The 19,791-nt window shown below is 41.2% G+C and overlaps 2 protein-coding genes across 6 annotated transcripts in view; both read right to left on the bottom strand.

Moving 5' to 3' along the window:
• LOC130181613 (bone morphogenetic protein receptor type-1A-like) overlaps nt 1-4,708 on the bottom strand; it is a 36,264-nt gene extending 31,556 nt beyond the window's left edge. Inside the window, exon 1 of the mRNA XM_056395944.1 lies at nt 4,480-4,708. The gene's annotated coding sequence lies outside the window, so the exon portion shown is untranslated. The remainder of the gene's footprint in view (nt 1-4,479) is intronic.
• Nucleotides 4,709-5,398: 690 nt separating this feature from the next.
• The window catches only part of LOC130181381 (LIM domain-binding protein 3-like), a 37,129-nt gene continuing 22,736 nt past the window's right edge, over nt 5,399-19,791 (bottom strand). For all 5 annotated transcript variants that reach the window (XM_056395557.1, XM_056395559.1, XM_056395555.1 and 2 more), the window contains 6 exons: nt 16,401-16,597; nt 15,791-16,325; nt 10,311-10,491; nt 10,104-10,224; nt 9,908-10,023; nt 5,399-9,401 (listed from right to left, as the gene is read on the bottom strand). In XM_056395557.1, the coding sequence (XP_056251532.1) occupies nt 9,312-9,401; nt 9,908-10,023; nt 10,104-10,224; nt 10,311-10,491; nt 15,791-16,325; nt 16,401-16,597 (1,240 nt within the window). In that variant the 3' untranslated portion in view covers nt 5,399-9,311. The remainder of the gene's footprint in view (nt 9,402-9,907; nt 10,024-10,103; nt 10,225-10,310; nt 10,492-15,790; nt 16,326-16,400; nt 16,598-19,791) is intronic.

Raw genomic sequence — 19,791 nt, 5'->3', positions numbered from 1 at the left:
AAAATGTAAAAATGATGATGATACGATTTTTCGCGTCGCCTTTTATGCTGATAACAATGTGAATAACAATGAACAACCATGTGACACGTTACTTACAGCTCCACTTGGCCATGTTGAGATTTTGATTATATTTTGATTAATTGTGCAGCTCTAATTAATAATAATCATCACAATCAAATAACAATGATCTGTCGTCATGGGAACCACAGATACAATCACGAAGGGCTGAGAATGGTCAGTCAGTCAAATCTGGAGATTTAAAACTGATTATTAAAAGGATCAATATTTTCAGCTGTTCTTTTTATTTCACATTTTATCAAATAATCTTCATCTGCAGAGAAACAGCTGGTCTCTGTGCTGCAGTCAAATGATTCCCCCTGAAACAAGCAGAAAGAAAAGACTCGGGTGCAAATTCCTTAATGTGAGTACAGTATCTGAGTACTCCTCAGACCTCAGACCCCAGACCCAGACCCAGACTCAGACCACAGACTCAGACCACAGACTAAGACCACAGACTCAGACTCAGACCACAGACCTCAGACCACAGACTCAGACCACAGACTCAGACCACAGACTCAGACCACAGACTCAGACCACAGACTCAGACCACAGACTCAGACCAAGACCACAGACTCAGACCCAGACTAAGACCACAGACTCAGACCAAGACCACAGACTAAGACCACACTCAGACTAAGACCAAGACCACGGACCACAGATTAAGACCTCAGACTAAGACCACACTCAGACTAAGACCAAGACCACGGACCACAGATTAAGACCTCAGACTAAGACCACAGACCAAGACCACAGACCACAGACTCAGACCCAGACTAAGACCACAGACTCAGACCAAGACCACAGACTAAGACCACACTCAGACTAAGACTAAGACCACGGACCACAGATTAAGACCTCAGACTAAGACCACAGACCAAGACCACAGACCACAGACTCAGACCCAGACTAAGACCACGGACCACAGATTAAGACCTCAGACTCAGACCAAGACCTCAGACTAAGACCACAGACCACAGACTCAGACCCAGACTAAGACCACGGACCACAGATTAAGACCTCAGACTAAGACCACAGACCAAGACCACAGACCACAGACTCAGACCCAGACTAAGACCACAGACTCAGACCAAGACCACAGACTAAGACCACACTCAGACTAAGACTAAGACCACGGACCACAGATTAAGACCTCAGACTAAGACCTCAGACCAAGACCACAGACCTCAGACTAAGACCCAGACTCAGACCACAGACCAGGTTCAAGACTCTCCATCCTCATGGCCTTTCTCAGATTCTGGACTCTCCAGGTTTCACTGAACTGTTGTGGTTTTTCCTGGAACTTGGATCAGCTGATCAGACCATTTGGTTTCCAATCAGCACATACGAGTGAACGAGAGGACACATCATTGTCACATCTGTCCAGCTGTGAAAACCTTTGACCTGGAATCATAAAGGAATCTTAAACAGGATGTGTGATACATGTGTGATTTTATATCCATCCCACAGCCTGTCAGTATATGTTGATATTATAAACAGAATGTGAAGACACGTTAAAAATTAATGAGAAATACATTTATTAACATATAGAATTTTATGTTTGTTGTTTCAATAAACTTGCTTATATAAATTAAATATATACCATAACCATATATGGTCACAAAATGTGATACCATGTATTTCATATATGTTAAAACGTATACCTTTATATATAATGTGATAATAATATAAGTGACATTTATGTCATATATTATGTTTCAGTGTGGGGCAGCCTCAACATGAGGGTTTCGTGACTGATGTCACCACTGGTGACATGTTCAGGATCTGAGTTTCTAAAGCTGCATTTCCACCGCAGGAACTTTCCCCAGGAACCAGGAACCTTTTGAGGACCTGAGGTTCAGGTTTATAGACTTCTAAAGTGTGGACGTGGAGCACAGTAAACACACCATAACACAGTGTAAGAGGTGAAATCTAAATGTACTGTGTGTGCACTCGAGTTAAAACCCTGACGTGCGCTCTGTAAACTGTCCTGGTGCTCCACTGTCCTCACAGAAAGGTTCCACCTTTTTCTTCACCTCAGGTAACGTAGAAAAACAGGTGTGGCTGTTGAGGAAATTTAAATACATTTATAATTTATAGTTGGACTGTAGCTTGCAGAGGTGGAAACTGGACACTTCCTGTTTTATTATTATTATTTGATATTTTATAGACTAACCGATTAATCAAATGATCAGAAACAATCATTAGAATAATTAATAAAGAAAGTGATCAATAGTTGCAGTCCTGATTGTGTGTGATAATAATTACTGATAATTACCTATCAACATAAATCAGCTGGTTATTTTAGCACTGGATGATACTGAATATGAATGAATAAATTAGTCACATAATCATCATAATCAGCTGCAACATTAAAACACTGTTCACACAATAACATGTAGTGATAAACGTTTAACCTGCTCACACGTCACTAACTTTACAAACACAGTTTAAATCCTCTCTCCAAATCGCCTCCACTGAGATGAACAAACCATCAGTAACTGATATGAAGACATGGAGAAATTAACAACACAGGTGAAGAGTATTCACATCATTTACTGCAGCAGCAAGAGAGGAAATACTCTGTCCAAGTAAAAGTTCAGGGACCAGATGCATAAAACTCTGTGTATGAATATTTCCAGTTTTGCGTGTACATAGTTTTAGGCATGAATCTACACATTCTTTACATCAGAATTATAAAGCCGTGTATTCACATGGTTCACACTCATGTGGACGAGCCTCATTTCCACTCCCATAATTCTCCATATATGGATGAAGACTCTCTCTTAATCAATCAGTTTGAATAAAAAGAAGTGATCAGACACAGAGAAGAAAGACGAGACTAAAGAACAAACTGAGGTAAAAACATCATCAGTTTACTTTAGGACAACCATTTTAATTTAAGTCCTGTCTTACTCTGAGCTTCATTTACTGGGACTAGTCTTAACGAGGCTCCAGAGGCTCCGACACTGTGATCAGTCAATATTAAAATAGTATCAAACAGTTACACAATGTCTCACAATAAATAATAAGGTCATTAAACACAATTATTTATGTTTATGAAATGTTAAATTGTAAAGTGACTCATTAACAACGTTCATTTAGTCAAACTCGTTTAAAAAAATAATAATAATAATTTAAATTAAATAATAATAAATAAATAAAACAGCAAATCTTCACAAGAGGAAAAGATGTTTTACATTAAATGTTACTTTTATTGTGGATTCATTTCGTCTCCAATGATCAATGTTCCAGTTTGTATTTATTTTAGCAGCCGAGGAATAAACAGGAAGAAAATACTACAGGTGACACACAGATACCTCACCTGTGTATTGAGGTACAGGTACCTCAGATCTAAATCTAGATGAGCTTAGTTACAGGTAACTCAACTGGTGAATGAGGTTAGTTAACAGTCTGGTTACAGACTGAAAAAGAAACTGAACATAATCAGATCATCTGTGACTTTGACAATAAGAACCAACATTTCAATTTTGTTTCCAGAAGTTAGCCGACAAACTGACAACGTCATAACTACAACAACTAACTTACCAACGAAACAATTAAATTAACGATATAAAACCGTTTTATTTCGAGCTGTTGACCAAAAACACGATGAACTCTGTAGTAGCCTACCTGTAGAAGCTAACGAAGAGTTAGCATCAACACGGCTAACCTGAAGTTTAAACGTTAGCCGCTCGTATCAAACATATTTAGCTAAAAATGTGATTATTGATTAAAAAGTGATTGACATCGATTTGTTTTGATTGGATAATGTTTCTATCGTGTTAAATTCGCTCAGACTATAATTACAGACGAGCTGTGTCAACTATGCAGCTAAGTCAGCTATCCGAGGAATGCGGCTAACGAGCGACCAACAGTGAATATCTTCCCCAAACTGCAGTGAAACGCTCCAGAAAAACAACCAGTGAATTACTGCGGGTCTCTGAGGGGGGGGGGGGGGAGGGGGGCAGGGGGGGGGGCACTAATGTTCAGTTTAACACACAAAAAAAAGACAAACTTCGCGCCGCAGCGAAGGTGAAACAAACTTTTTCCACGACAGCAGCTAGTAGGATCCGTCTATTCTCTGGCGCCAACACACACACACACACACACACACAAAATCTGTTCGCCGAATTCCCGACAGTATATGGTGATTTATGCTCTCACCACACACACACACACACACACACACACACACACACACACACACACACACACACACACACACACACACACACACACACACACACACACAGCTAATTTACAGATATACATAAGGTCAAGCTAAAAATTCAACGTCTATTTTAAACGCGATAAATCGTAAACACAAAGAGAGCGTTTTCTCCAGAGAGTAGACGGAGCCTGAAAGTCGGGCTCAGACCCGCAGGCAGGGAGTGAAGTTTAGGATTGATCCTGCTTTACCTCTCTTTCCTCCCGCTTCCTTCGCTCTCTCCAGGAGACGAGTCTCTCCTTTCGACGCTAGTTCATCGCAGTAACGTCGGTCCACATTCCCGCAGCGTTGTAACCAGACACAGACGTTTAATCCCACCGATTCTTGTGTAAAGTCTCCGGCGTCGGGCTCGTCGACTCTCCGCTCCGTGGTTCGGCTGTTTGATGGTGAACAGAGCAAATACCAGCCTCTCAAAGATCGTCTGTGAAGTGGAGATGGATCACTCGGTGGTTCAAAGTAAATCCCCGGGAGCAGATCTGTGCTCTTTGTTACCTGTTCACTTCAGAACAAACGGCTGTTCATGACTCAGCGATGACTGAAGCTGGTTGATGTTAATATTGTGTCATTCATTAACATCCGGTTGTGTAGTTGTGTACATGTGTAGTTGTGTAGTTGTGTGGAAATGACACAGTGATCTTTTCCTCACTGCAGCACTGAGGACATTTACTACGTTTACTCCAGCACTCTGCTCATTTATTTATTTTCAGTTACTTCATTGGAATATTTCTGTTTTCTGATTCTTTATATTTGTTCTCCACAGTCAGAGAGAAACATGTTCTTTTCCTGCTCTACATTTATTTACAGCTTTAAAGCTCAATTCACAAATTAATATTTTTAATACAAAACATATGAAGAACTTAGAAAATATGAAGCTTTGTTATAAGTTAAACGACACAATAGTAAATACAAGTACAGCACATTTTCTATTCCAGCAGTAATTAGCATTAACTTTCCAGGTGCAACATCAAAGTGACATGTAGATTATAATCATACACTTGATTCCACATAACAAAGTAAAAGCTCTGAGTTCTTTAGCTGCTGCGTCTGTTTCTGGACTTTTCTCAGATGAGGGTGAGTTATGCTGAACAGTTCAAGACGAATACACAGTCAGTGTTTCAGACTCAACACTTTTATTCTTACAGTGTGGACACAGCCTTCAGATCATTGTGTTGGAAAATAACCTGCACAGAAAATATATTTGAATCTTTGCAGAAATAAAATGTTTGGATCAGTTTCTTTATGACTTTCTCACAGGTGTTAACTCCTGTATAAACATTTACTCACATGCTTTCAAAACCAAGGTCCACTTACTGTTTCCTGACCTTTCAACCACATCTCACTGTTGAAGCCATCACTATGATAACTGAGAAAACTACACTCATGATGAAGAAGTAGTGATGCAGTTGAAAGGTCCAGTGAGAGGATCTTGAGTTGATATTATTTTCTCAGACTATTCAAACCTTTAGTTTTACATCTCCTCTCTCAGGCTTCTCTCTGCAGCTCTAGTAACAACAGGTTGGTGAGCCAATCAGAAGAGAGGAGGCTCTGAGCCTCTCTTGTGATTGGCTGACTGTTTTCTGAGTGATCCAATAAAAATACAGCAGATTTCAGGTAAAAACACTCAGAGAAACCAAATCCTGCAAGGTTTGGATGGTGGGTCCAGGTGGGCGGGGCTTGGTGACTGCTTTGTTGTGACATCACAAAGTTCCAGAAGTCCTGACGGCTGGTTTTAAGGCTCAGTTTCTGAATACAGGCTGTGTGCATTTCTCTGTGGACTGAGGCTTTGATACTTTACTTCTATTTATATAGAAGCTAGAGCTGATCTATAATCACACTACACATGGACACAGACCTTTACACTGGAGGAGCTTTAAATGAAATGTCTGAGTGGTGTTTACTATCTGAAAGCTGACATTTTATTCATTACATCCTTAATATTCATATTTATAGATATTTATTTAGCCTCCGACATAAATCTGCTGCCAGGGCCAGTGAAGTAATACAATAGAACTGCAGTAGAATTACAGTATTTTCTGGGAGGCTCCACTGTATTGAGCGCTGAGTGGTTTGTTTTTGGTCTCCCAACATGAAGGCAGAGTGAGAGCTCTTTATTTTTTCCACCTCTGTGCTTCCAATCACAGCTGCACTGTTGTGTCCTGCAGAGAAACCTACTGGCTTTCATTTTGAAGTCCAATCTAAAGGCAATTCAGGCGCCCACTGGTGGTGGTGAAGTATTATTACTAATACTGCTACTACTACTACTACTACTACTACTACTACTAATAATAATAATAATAATAATAATAATAATAATAATAATAATAATAATAATAAGAAGAAGAAGAATAAAATTTCCATTTAGACACAGAGGAGCTGAATTCAGACATATTGATCACCATCTTTGTTTACTCTGAAAAAACATTGGTAACAGTTTCACCTCTAACTGACCTATATATTAATTTTCTTTCTTTTCTTTTCCTTTTCTTTATTAAATTGTTTTTATAAATTTTTTTCTTATTTTATTCTTTTGCAGAGTCTTTAGTAAATATGTTGTTCATTCTTTACCCTGCCAGTATCTGTGTATATAAATAGGTAAAATGTGTTTGTATATGTACATATCATATTCTTTATAATTATTGTAACTATCAGTTTTTAAAAAAAAAATCCTAAACAGACAAATGTTTTCAAGTGTTTGAAGTGAAATTTATTTAAATTGCAACACAAACATTGTTTAAAAGCTGTAAATCAAAATTTGACTGTAACTACAGCTTCATGTTTCGTTCCAGCTCAGTGACACAAACCAGTTCAAACACTGTGATTAATGAGAAACTGTGTTAATCACAAACTAATACTGACTCCTTCCACATGCTGTTACTCACTGTGACTAAGTGTTGTTCACATTCACTCTCTGAAAAACACACAAACTGTATAAAATTTCCAAAGTAAAAACTGTACACCAGCACAGACACCCAGAGACCTGAGAGTGTGTGCCGGTCAGAGACAGACCAGAACCGTAAGGCACAAAACTGCAAGGACAGAAACCACAGAAACTAGAGCCAGAGTTAAATCATCCATCAGTAAATCTGAGGCTCTGTTCACACTGAAGACCAAGAAAAACCAGGACCCGTTCACACTCCTCATGATGAAACATTTTGTTTACTTTGACTGCTCCACACCTTTAAAGGAGCAGTTTGTTAAAGTGCAGTTCCTCTAGTGGCCACCAGGTGCTGTCTCTGTTGATGTGAATGGGAAACTCAACAGTTTCTCTTTACAAATACAAGGAAGTTCTGGTTTTGGTGACACCTGTGGTTCCTGGTGTTAAACGTGTTGACACTGTGACCCAGCCAACATTCAGGTGGTCAATCACATGTGGTTCTGTTAGTGGAGACAGACACTCTGACGTCTCCTTATAAAGCACTTTAGCTACACCTGTAAAGATTCATTTACCTGGAACAGGTAACGTTCTTTCCAAAGTGAATTTGATTCAGTTATTAAGAGAGAAAACGACTCCACCAACATGTTTCCTGTCACCTTGTTTTTTTTTGTTATGAGATACAAGTTGTTTCTTATGGAGCCCCCAAAGTGTCAAAAGATTATATTTTTATAGATACTTTTTATCCTGCAATAATCATTCATTCATAAAAAATACCAGCAGTGTGAACAGAGCCACTGTAATAAACATTCAAGCTCCTAGAGTTTTTTACAGTGTAAATACAAAAAAAAATCATCTTCGAAATCAACATTTAAAATGAAAAAACAGCTGATGATGACGTGATGAGCTCCAAGCAGTGAGCATAGATTAGTTTTTAAATAAATATCACACACAGTCAATAAATATGAAATTCAGTTCATCTGTAGTGTAGCACCTATTGTCGGTGAAGATTAGTATCTACACATCAGCACTCTGCAGCAGCCTCACCTGGAAAACATCTCCAATACACTGAAACACTGTGAGAGATCAGGACTGAGCCTGAAACCATGAGTCTGGGACCAGATCAGTGGTCCAGATCCGTCTCTTGTTATGAATAAACAGAGTCCTCACACAGAGTCAAGTGGTCTTGGACCAGGTTTTCACACAGATAAGGTTTCTTCATGTACTGCTGTGCTGCTCAGTTCACTGTCACACTGCTGGAGTCAGACCACTTCAGACTAGACCACCACCAGATCTGCCCAAGTCTGAGTACAGACCCGGTCCAAGACTGGTTTCAGGACTGGACCATGTTCTGTTTAAAGGCAAAAGAAGAAGTAAACCAGTTCTATCTTTCACTGTTCTAGATTCTGTTCAGTCTATGGTTTAATATTTTTGAGTTCAACTAAACGTTCATATTTTATTGTTTAAAAGTTATAAAAAAGTTTAAACAGTCACATGACCAAGATTTGATGACAACAACATTCACACTACATCTGTGAACTTCAAACTATGGAGTGTCAAGCATGCCACTGGTATAATTATAGAAATTTTCTGTCTAATTATCAATTACTAAATTATGAATAAAAAAAACACATATTATTAAACATAAGTTGATAAAAAAGATTAAAATAAGAAAGAGAAATTAAATTTACTTAATAATACTTTTATTTCCTATTTTGTTTATAAATAATAAAATTGTAATTTAATTTAAAAAAAAATGTTTTTAATTAAATTTATTGTGAAATACATTTCAAAATGTAATGTAATGTAAATGTAATTTTTAATACATCACTTTAAGACAAAAAAGTGAAGACAGTTAAATTTGTTCATTTATTTCATGTGGCGCTCTCCAGACTCCATACAACCTCCATGTGTGAACTGAGCAGCTGAGCAGTGACATCACAGGAAGGAAGCAGATGAACAGAGGAAACTTCCTGAAGCAGAATCTTTTCAAACATTAATATTAACGCACAAAGAAAAAGTCTCACACCAAAGTGTATTTTGCATAAAGAGCGTTTACACACATCTGTAAAAGTTGTCGCTTGTGTTCGTCGTGCAGTCGGGGGTGGGGGGGTGGCGATGAGGCAGCAGATCCACAGGTAGACGGCAGGTCTACACGTTGATGGCGTGAGCATGCTTCTTGCACAGAGGTTTGTCTTTCTTTGAGTAGAAAGGTTGACCCTCCAGGTTCACATGGCAGACCTGCGGGTAGACCAGAAGACAGTGAAGGCCACACTGAGACATTCAGAGGCATCTGTACAGATCTGCTCTGTATCTTCTAGTTCTGTCTGTCAAGATAATTAGAAATTATATTCATGCTGCTCACAGACATTAAACATCAGCAGCTGATTTTAAGGTTTGTCCTTTAATTAAAAACAATAATAATAATGAATATTTGTGGAGTCACACGACAGCTGGTAAAATGTTTCTCAGGATGAACATCTGTTTAAAATCTCCTAATAAAGAAAGACTGGACTCCAGCTGTCACCAAAATAAATGGATCTTCACACTTGGAAATGATTCATGTGTGAAATAGATTTTCTTCTCTGTGAATATGTTTTTGTTCCAGTTGAACTCTGGTGAACTTTGAGATGTGTAATTGTTGATCTTAGTTGTTTGGACGTTTGAGGGATCAGAAGACCTGGATCAGCTCCTTCAGAGAAGAAGACCAGGTCTGAGCGGTGACAGGTTCTGGTTCTGGTTCTTACCGCACAGACGAAGCAGGTGTCATGCCAGGTGTGACCCAGAGCCTCAATGAACTTATCACCAGCTTCAACTGGGAAGTCACAGCCGTGACACTTAGTGCTGAAGAGAGCAATGTAATCTGAGGGGGACAGACAGAGTAATGTGATCAGTCATGTGATCAGAGTCTGAGACGGCTGTGATCCAGGTCCTGGACTGTACCTTTCTCACAGTACGGTTCTCCGTCCTCCATGTGGAACAGACTGTTTCCAAAAGCTTTACCACAGGCTGCGCAGACAAAGCAGGTGGTGTGCCACGTCTGCCGCAGGGCATGCATCACTTCCTGTAACACACCATACACACCTGTCTTTAGACAGCAGTCATGTACAGCTGTCTACCTGTATACCTGTACACCTGTCTACCTCTCACCCCCATGATCTTGGTGTTGCAGCGAGCACAGGTGGGGGCAAAGAACTCCTCGTAGCAGTTCTCACAGTAAACGTTGTTCTGCTCCTCCACGAAGCTCACATCAGCCAGAGACATGTGACAGTAGTGACAGTTAAACTCCTCAGGGTGCCAGGACCGGCCAAGGGCCACCAGGAAGGGGCCCCTGCAAAGAACAACAACAACAACAACAACAACAACAACAACATGTGGTTATGTTCAGGTGACGTGTTTCCATCAGGATCATTAATCACACCTGCAGCTTCTCCTCTTTCTTTTTTTCTTCCTTTTATTATGAACACATAAAAAGAAGAGTGTTCATACTGAAGTATATAAACTCATCCACATAAAGACAAACTAAATAATAATAATAATAATAATACCTTGATTAAAATTGTGATCATATTTGTTGTATTTTATATAGATTTGTGATGAATAATGTAAATGATTTAAGTTTTTTTTAGTTAATATCATAATTAAATATGTTGTTTGGTAATTATTATTGGTTATTTGTTATTGGTTATTAAACCTCAACATTGACCAAACATGGAAACTTTACCATCGACCTCCTCAATCTATAAATTAAAGAAAAGATTTCATGTTATCTGGTTTAATTCTTTCATAGATTTTTAAACTCTGCAGATCATCCAATGAATATATTACTATTTATTAATTAATTATGATATAATTGGTGAATCAATATGAAGGTAAATACTTTATGTTCTTAGTTCATATAGATATAATTATACAGTTCATACACAGACAGAACTGTGTCTGACAATTTTTAATAATAAGAATCAGCAGGTGAATGTCTTCAGTTTTATGTAAATTCGATGATTATTAGGGTCCGGTCAGTAGTCGAACCTCAGATCGAGGAGGAGCAATGTGGTTTTCGTCCTGGACGTGGAACTGTGGACCAGCTCTTTACCCTCGCTAGGGTGCTGGAGGGGGCACGGGAGTTTGCCAATCCAGTCCACATTGTCACGCGGTGAGGTCAAGTTGGGGTTTTGTCCTGTCTCCATGTCTTGTCATTTCCTGTTTTATTTTGAAAAGTAACTCTCCTCTCGTTTCAGGTCACTTGCCCTTCCTCGTGTGTCGCTTGTCGGAGTGTCTTCCCTGATTCCTGATTGCGTCCACCTGTTTCCCATTGTCCTCATGTGTCTTATAGTCTGCATCTCCCTTTGTCTTGTGCCAGAGTGTCTCGTGCCAGTCGTGCACCCCAGCCAGTTATCACAGTTCTTGCCTTGCCTTGTCTCTACCTTTTCCTATTTATTCTTTACCTCCATGCGAGTGATTTTTTGTTTGTATTTTCATAGTATAGAGTCTTCTGTTTGTCAAGTTTATAGCAGTTTTTGTAGCCTCCTTGTGGAGTGATTTTCTGTTGGTATATACCTTTTTGTTTCAGCAGTTTTGTCCCTTCATTTGGAGTGGTTTTTGTTTATTAGATTTTTTCAGGTTTAGTCTTGTCTAGATAGCATAATTTCCATAGCTGGTTTTATTTGTCACTCTCTCCCGAGGTTGGAATATTTTAATAAAGTTTGCCTAATTGGTCACTCTGCATCTGAATCCTCTTTATAGTCCAGGCCTGACACACATGATTTTTTGTGGATTTGGAGAAGGCTTACGACCGTGTAACCAGTGGCTCCCTGTGGGGGGCGCTCCGGGAGTATGGGGTGGATGGCCCCTTGTTAGCGGCCATTAAGTCCCTGTACCAAAGGAGTGTGAGTCTGGTTCGCGTAGCCGGCAATAAGTTGGACCTGTTCCCGGTGGGGGGTGGACTCCGCCAGGGCTGCCCTTTGTCACCGGTTCTGTTCATAACTTTTATGGACAGAATTTCTAGGTGCAGCTGGGTGGTGGAGGGGTTTGGGTTCGATGGCGGGAGGATCTCATCTCTACTTTTTGCGGATGATGTGGTCCTCTTAGCTTCATCGAGCACCGACCTTCAGCTCTCGCTGGGGCGGTTCGCAGCCGAGTGTGAAGCGGCTGGGATGAAAATCAGCACCTCCAAGTCTGAGGCCATGGTTCTCAGCCGGAAACGGGTGGATTGCACGCTCCGGGTTGGGGGGGAGGCTCTGCCTCAGGTGGAGGAGTTTAAGTATCTCGGGATCCTGTTCACGAGTGAGGATAGGAAGGAGCGGGAGATCGACAGGCGGATTGGGGCGGCGTCAGCAGTGATGCGGGCGCTGAATCGGTCTGTTGTGGGGAAGAGGGAGCTAAGCCGGAAGGCGAAGCTCTCGATTTTCCAGTCGATCTACGTTCCAATCCTCACCTATGGTCATGAGCTTTTGGTAATGACCGAAAGAACAAGGTCGCGAATACAAGCGGCCGAAATGAGTTTCCTCCGCAGGGTGGCCGGGCTCAGCCTTAGAGACAGGGTGAGGAGCTCGGTCATCCGGGAGGGACTTGGAGTAGAGCCGCTGCTCCTCCATGTCGAGAGGAGCCAGTTGAGGTGGTTCGGGCATCTGGTGAGGATGCCTCCCGGACGCCTCCCTGGGGAGGTGTTTTGGGCATGTCCTACCGGGAGGAGGCCTCGAGGCCGACCAAGGACACGCTGGAGGGATTATATCTCTCGGCTGGCCTTGGAACGCCTCGGGATTCTCCCGGAAGAGCTGGTGGAAGTGGCTGGGGAGAGGGCTGTCTCGATCTCTTTGCTGAGGCTGCTGCCCCCGCGACCCGGATCTGGATGAGCGCGAGACGACGAGTACGAGTACGAATACGAGTACGAGAAAATTCCTGGAGAAATTTTGAATGTGCCTGATGCTTGCTGCGTATCCATCACTTTTCATGTTTCAATCGCTACAGAGAACGTTACATCGATTTTCAGTCTTGGACACTTATCATAACTCTGACCTCAGTCACTGCAGGTTTCCCTCAAAAATCCATTTGAAGCTGTGAGGACTGGCCAAAATGACCTCATACTGATGGTTTCAACCCTAAACGTGTCCTCACAATCATAGAAAGACATGTGCACACACACAGAACCACACAAGAACACGCACATACACAGTGTTGCTTTGCATTATAATTGCTGTTATAGCAATAGAGTAAAAAGGCTCAGCTAATCAATCTAATTAGCCAATCAGAATCAGCTTCGTCTTCGAACTATAAGGGATATCACAATGAAACCAACACTTGGTGATAGGACAAATTCTCTACGTTTCCATATATTAATTATCTATGAAGGTTGGAAACTGGTGGATTTAAAAGAGGTTATCAGATTTTTTTTTGCAGAAAAGTTTCAGGGATGGCAGTTAGAGTGATGACATCACTGTCAACATTCTGTGCAATACACACTCGTTATAAAATCTGAAAAGTCGAAAAATGACACGAAATATATACTGAGATTTTATGAAAACCATAATAGTTATGAAAATACTGATTTAACCCAAAAAAGTCTCTAATCTTGTGACCTGTTTAAAGTTTCAACCATGTTTCTACATTAAAGTACGACAAAGCAGTAGAGCTTCAAAAATGGGGTGGCTTGGTCATTTTCACAACATCTCTCCATTCAAGCCACACATTTTGAAATATAATTTGACTGGGTGTTCTCAGAGCTGCGGAATGAGTTACGTGCCCAAATTTTTATGGAAGAGTGTCAATGTAGGGGGGACAGAACACATTATTGGCCTTTTTGCGGATGATGTCATTATTTTCCTTGAACAGCCGGACAGATGTTTCCCACACCTAATGTCTCTACTGGAAACGTATGAATACTACTCAGGATATAAACTGAATATATCAAAAACACAAATTCTCTTGTTGAATTATTCTCCATCCTGACAAATAAGAGATGCATATAATTTGAAATGGAATTCTAACTTTGTCTAAAACATTTACCGACATGTTGGAAAACAATTATTTAGCTATTTATTTCAAGCTCTGCCAATTAATATCCCCCAAAACAAATTTATAGCCTGGGACAAGATGATCTCTAGATTCATTTGGAATAGTAAAAAACCAAGAATAAAATTCACGACCCTCCAACTACCTAAAAGTAAGGGTGGAATGGTCTTGCCTGACCTTAAAGAATATTTTTATGCTGCTCAACTCAGGCCTCTGGCCTGTTGGTGTAGACCTGACTATGAGTCTAAATGGAAAGAAATGGAAAGGGAAACACAGGGTTATCAGACCCAGATATTGGTGGGGGATAAACATCTGATAGGTGCTTTGAGACATGCTATGAACCCAATAGTCGCATTCACACTAGAAATATGGAGGGTTGTAATAAGAAAACACAAACTCAAGAGGGATATATGCACTCTGAGATGGTTCACGTACGATTCGAAATTTATACCAGGGACGCACGATCCAGTATTCAAAGAATGGACACAAAAGGGAATGACAGCAATGTGTACGGTTTCAGAAGGTGGGGAACTTCTAAGCTTCCAAGAGCTAAAGACAAAGTACGGCCTCGAAAACAAAGACTTCTATAGATACATGCAGTTAAGAGATTATTTCACAAAAGAGATAAGGCCAGTTGCAACTATAAACAAGATGATTGGAGTCATTATGGATTCATACAAACAGAAGGGGTCTCGGCCCATCTCTGCTTTTACCGAGCTCTGTGAGAGAGCAGAGGGGAATCAACCCTCTATATAAAAGCAAAATGCGAAGCAGAACTAAAGATCCAAATACAAGAGGAGGAATGGTACCACATGTGCCAGACACAATGTACATCTACAAACTCATTAATATGGAGGGAGTTCTGCTGGAAAAATCTAACTCGCTATTTTATAACACCAAAAATAAAATCTAGGCAACTTGCCACACAACAAAACTGCTGGAGACTGTGCGGGAATGTGGAGGCAGACCGTGCACACATCTTCTGGAACTGTACAAAAATGAAGATATACTGGCAAAATGTTAATTTAGTGGTAAAAAAAAGGCCTTGTGATATGAAATCCCAAATACTTGTCCAGTGATGTATCTTGGGAATATCTAGAAGGTTGTAACAAGAGAAGATCTGTACTTGACTAAAGTGTTACTCGCAGCAAGTAAAAAAGCAGTCACAAGAAACTGGCTCAAAGTAAATGCCCCGAAACAGGAACAGTGGTTGGAAATTGTCCAGGAAATCTATGTTATGGAAAAATTGACATATCTTTTAAGGATCACAGAGAATGTATTTGAAAAGAACTGGGAAAGATGGAAGACTTACATGAGACGTGACACCAACTGAACAAATGCCGAATGGAACAGTGGACTGAATAGAGGATCATCTCCAGACAGTTTGTTAATGTTACTATTATTGTTATTCTAATCTGTAACTTGTTTGCTGTATTGTTTTGTCTATTTACATGTGAAAACTTAATAAAAATTTAAGTTATAAAAAAAAAAAAAAATTTATGGAAGAAGCAGTAACCCAGAAGAAGAAGAAGTACGCAGGGTTATATATACCTTCTATGCTTTTCATAGATAACGACATTAACTCTCTGACGGTGAATAAAATGAGGTCTCAGGTGAGTTACCTGATGATGTTGTTGCAGGCTCCACACAGAGGCGTACGGCTGCTGGCGGCAAACCGCTCTGCCCTTTGGGCCACGCCCCTCGCCACTGGAGGGAAAGGGGCGGGGCTTGGGGTTATGGGGGCGGGGCTGGGAGCTGCTGGTGCAGCGGGGGAGGGGTTGGGGATGTATACTGGTGGAGGAGGGGCAGCCTGGGGCAGCGGCTGCATCTTCATGGAGGTGGTGGTCTTACCGGGGTCAAACTTATCGGCAAAGCTGTTGTCAGTCACCCAGGGGGGTCTGTTAGAGGAAACACCAGCAGGGGAAGGGGCTGTAGGATGGGGCTGAGGGTGGGGCTGATGGTGGGGCTGAGGGTGGGGCTGAGGGTGGGGCTGAGGGTGGGGCTGATGGTGGGGCTGATGGTGGGGCTGAGGGTGGGGCTGAGGGTGGGGCTGATGGTGGGGCTGAGGGTGGGGCTGATGGTGGGGCTGATGGTGGGGCTGATGGTGGGGTTGAGGGTGGGGCTGAGAGGGGACTGGACCTGGAGCTGGACCTGGACCTGAGGGTGATGAAAACATTAAAAGCTTCTAATGACAAGGAGGAGACTAAGTGAACTTGTGGTTTCTGTTCTCACCTGGTTGGGAGGGGTAGATACAAGCGGTGCTCACCACCTTGGGAGGGGCGGAGCCAAGAGGGATCTGAATGGAGCTCTGCTGGGTGGGTGGGGCATATTGTGTGGGGGGCTGATGGTACTGCTGCGGAACTGGCTGGTACTGCTGCGGGGGCGTGTCCTGTGGCGCCTGATGCATGATGGGAGGCTGAATGTACTGGCTGCAGAGGGAGGAAACAGTGTTGGTCCTTCATTGGTTCAGGTTGTGTGTCTGTAGTGTGATGTCATCATTACAAGTTTATAACATGACAAACATCCAGACTGCAGCCTCAGTCTCAACACACAATACAAAGAGACAAAACAAACACAAAGAGACAAAACAACAACAAAGTGGCAAAACAAATACAAAGAGACACAACAAACACAAAGAGACAAAACAACAACAAAGAGACACAAGAAACACAAACAGCCAAAACAACAACAAAGAGACACAACAAACACAAAGAGACACAACAACAACAAAGAGACACAACAAACACAAAGAGACACAACAAACACAAAGAGACAGACAACTACAAAGAGACACAACAAACACAAAGAGACAAACAACTACAAAGAGACACAACAAACACAAAGAGACAAAACAACAACAAAGAGACACAACAAACACAAACAGCCAAAACAACAACAAAGAGACACAACAAACACAAAGAGACAAAACAACAACAAAGAGACACAACAAACACAAAGAGACAAACAACTACAAAGAAACACAACAAACACAAAGAGACACAACAAACACAAACAGCCAAAACAACAACAAAAAGACACAACAAACACAAAGAGACACAACAAACACAAACAGCCAAAACAACAACAAAGAGACACAACAAACACAAAGAGACACAACAAACACAAAGAGACAGACAACTACAAAGAGACACAACAAACACAAAGAGACAAACAACTACAAAGAAACACAACAAACACAAACAGCCAAAACAACAACAAAAAGACACAACAAACACAAAGAGACAAACAACTACAAAGAAACACAACAAACACAAAGAGACAAACAACTACAAAGAAACACAACAAACACAAACAGCCAAAACAACAACAAAGAGACACAACAAACACAAACAGCCAAAACAACAACAAAGAGTCACAACAAACACAAAGAGACAAACAACCACAAAGAGACACAACAAACACAAACAGCCAAAACAACAACAAAGAGAAACACCAAACACAAAGAGACAAACAACTACAAGAGACAGAAGGACTAAAAGGTCCTGCAGAGATGGGGGACACTTGGTCAGAGTCACAACACACTGTCCTTTGTTCAATGACCTTTTAATGACAATTGCTGCTTTAACAAGAAGACATTTTGAACTTGTCACAGGGACCAAGCTGCAACAGTAGTTTCAACATTAAACTAGAACTCACCTGTGGCTCTGCTCAGGTGTTAGGCGCTGAGACAACTGGCTGACATAGAACTCTAGTTTCTGTGGTATTTAGGTTGTTAAAATATGGTCATGATTTGAGCCCATCTAGACATCACCTGATCTCACCTGTATCTGACTGGTGTAAATACACAACAGGTACACAAAGGTTAGTGAGAGTTTTAATAAAGGAAGCAGAGAACAGGAGACAAGCCTGACGTTACCACACAGCCAGATACAACAACAGCTGTTTGATGAGGAGAGGTTCAGCCCGTTACTCAGAGGATGAAGTGATGAAGTTGTTATTTCTCAGCAATGAACCAAGCGGGTTCAACCCCAGGGTTAGGGGTTCAATTCCCATCAAGGTTTCCAACTAATGATAAAGGCCTCAGGATGCTTCAAACTGGATTCTTCAATCAGGTGTGTGTGTGTGTATGTGTGTGTGTGTGTGTGAGAGAGAGAGAGAGAGAGAGAGAGAGAGAGAGAGAGAACCACTTAGAACACCTGGAACAGGTCTGAGAACGCCTCAGACACCTCACACAGACCAGTTCATCAGACCAGTTCATCAGACCAGTTCATCAGACCAGTTCATCAGACCAGTTCATCAGACCAGTTCATCAGACCAGTTCCTGTGAAGCACACTGAGGCCTTAAACCCACTCATGGTTGTGTTTAATGGCAGGTGGGGAGATGTAACAGGGGGCAGCAGGAGGCAGATCCCTGCAGGTGTCTGTACCTGGAGACTGCTGCTGTGTGCTGGAGGCTGTAGCCAGAGACAGACTGTCGCTTCAGGCTGCAGGTGTAGAGACAACAACAACAGAGGTCACCATGACAACCTGCAACCTGCACAGGTCACCTGTACCTGCAGGATGTGGACTGGAGCAACAAATACTGCAGTTCCTCAGTGTTTTTTATAACAGATTCGTACAGACTGAGGGTCTACGTTATCTGTCATCAGCTGTTTCCATCATAGGCCTCTAAAGAGAGTCAGTGGAGGAGGAGGAGTACTGCACTTAGCATCATCAGGGGACACAAACACGATGACATCAACATGTCACAGGTTTTCACTCAGTTCACCATCAGCACCACACCAGCCCTCAAACAGCCAATGAACTGACACTTGGACTTTCCCACCAGCACTCGAACACAACACTTCTGGCTACCAACTCAAAATCCTCCAGTCACAGAAATCCCAGATCCAAATCACAACCAAACTCACACAGACACACAACAGCCATCAACTGTACAGAGAGAGAGAAGGGTCAATATTTCACTACAAGTCACTAAAGTCACTTCAAATCCTCAGAAGAGTTTTTGTTTCTGACCTCTGCTGATTTTGCTTTTGATTATTTTTTGATTTGATTTCATATTACTTTTTTAAATGTGATGTTTTTTATGATTGTCTACAGAGATTTGCTGATGAATCCAGTTTGAACTTATTTTTCATGTTTCTCATGTCTCTAACATGTTTCTCATGTTTCTCAGGTCCCCAACATGTTTCCCATGTGTCTTACGTTTCTCTCATGTTTCTCATGTCCCTAACATGTTTCTCATGTCTCTAACATGTTTCTCATGTTTGTCATGTCCCTAACATGTCTCCCATGTCTCTAACATGTTTCTCATGTCTCTTACATTTCTCTCATGTTTCTCATGTCCCTAACATGTTTCTCATGACTCTAACATGTCTCATGTTTCTCATGTCTCTAACATGTTTGTCATGTTTGTCATGTCTCTAACATGTTTGTCATGTTTGTCATGTCTCTAACATGTTTGTCATGTTTGTCATGTCTCTAACATGTTTCTCATGTTTGTCATGTCTCTAACAAGTTTCTCACGTTTCTCATGTCTCTAACATGTTTCTCATGTTTCTCATGTCCCTAACATGTTTCTCATGTCTCTAACATGTTTCTCGTGTCCCTAACATGTTTCTCATGTCTCTATCATGTTTCTCATGTCCCTAACATGTTTCTC

This window comes from Seriola aureovittata, chromosome 14 (assembly GCF_021018895.1).
Source record: "Seriola aureovittata isolate HTS-2021-v1 ecotype China chromosome 14, ASM2101889v1, whole genome shotgun sequence".
In the NCBI taxonomy this organism is placed as follows: Eukaryota; Metazoa; Chordata; class Actinopteri; order Carangiformes; family Carangidae; genus Seriola; species Seriola aureovittata.
Note: the sequence above shows the minus strand (reverse complement) of the source record. Positions and strands in the feature narration are given on the sequence as shown.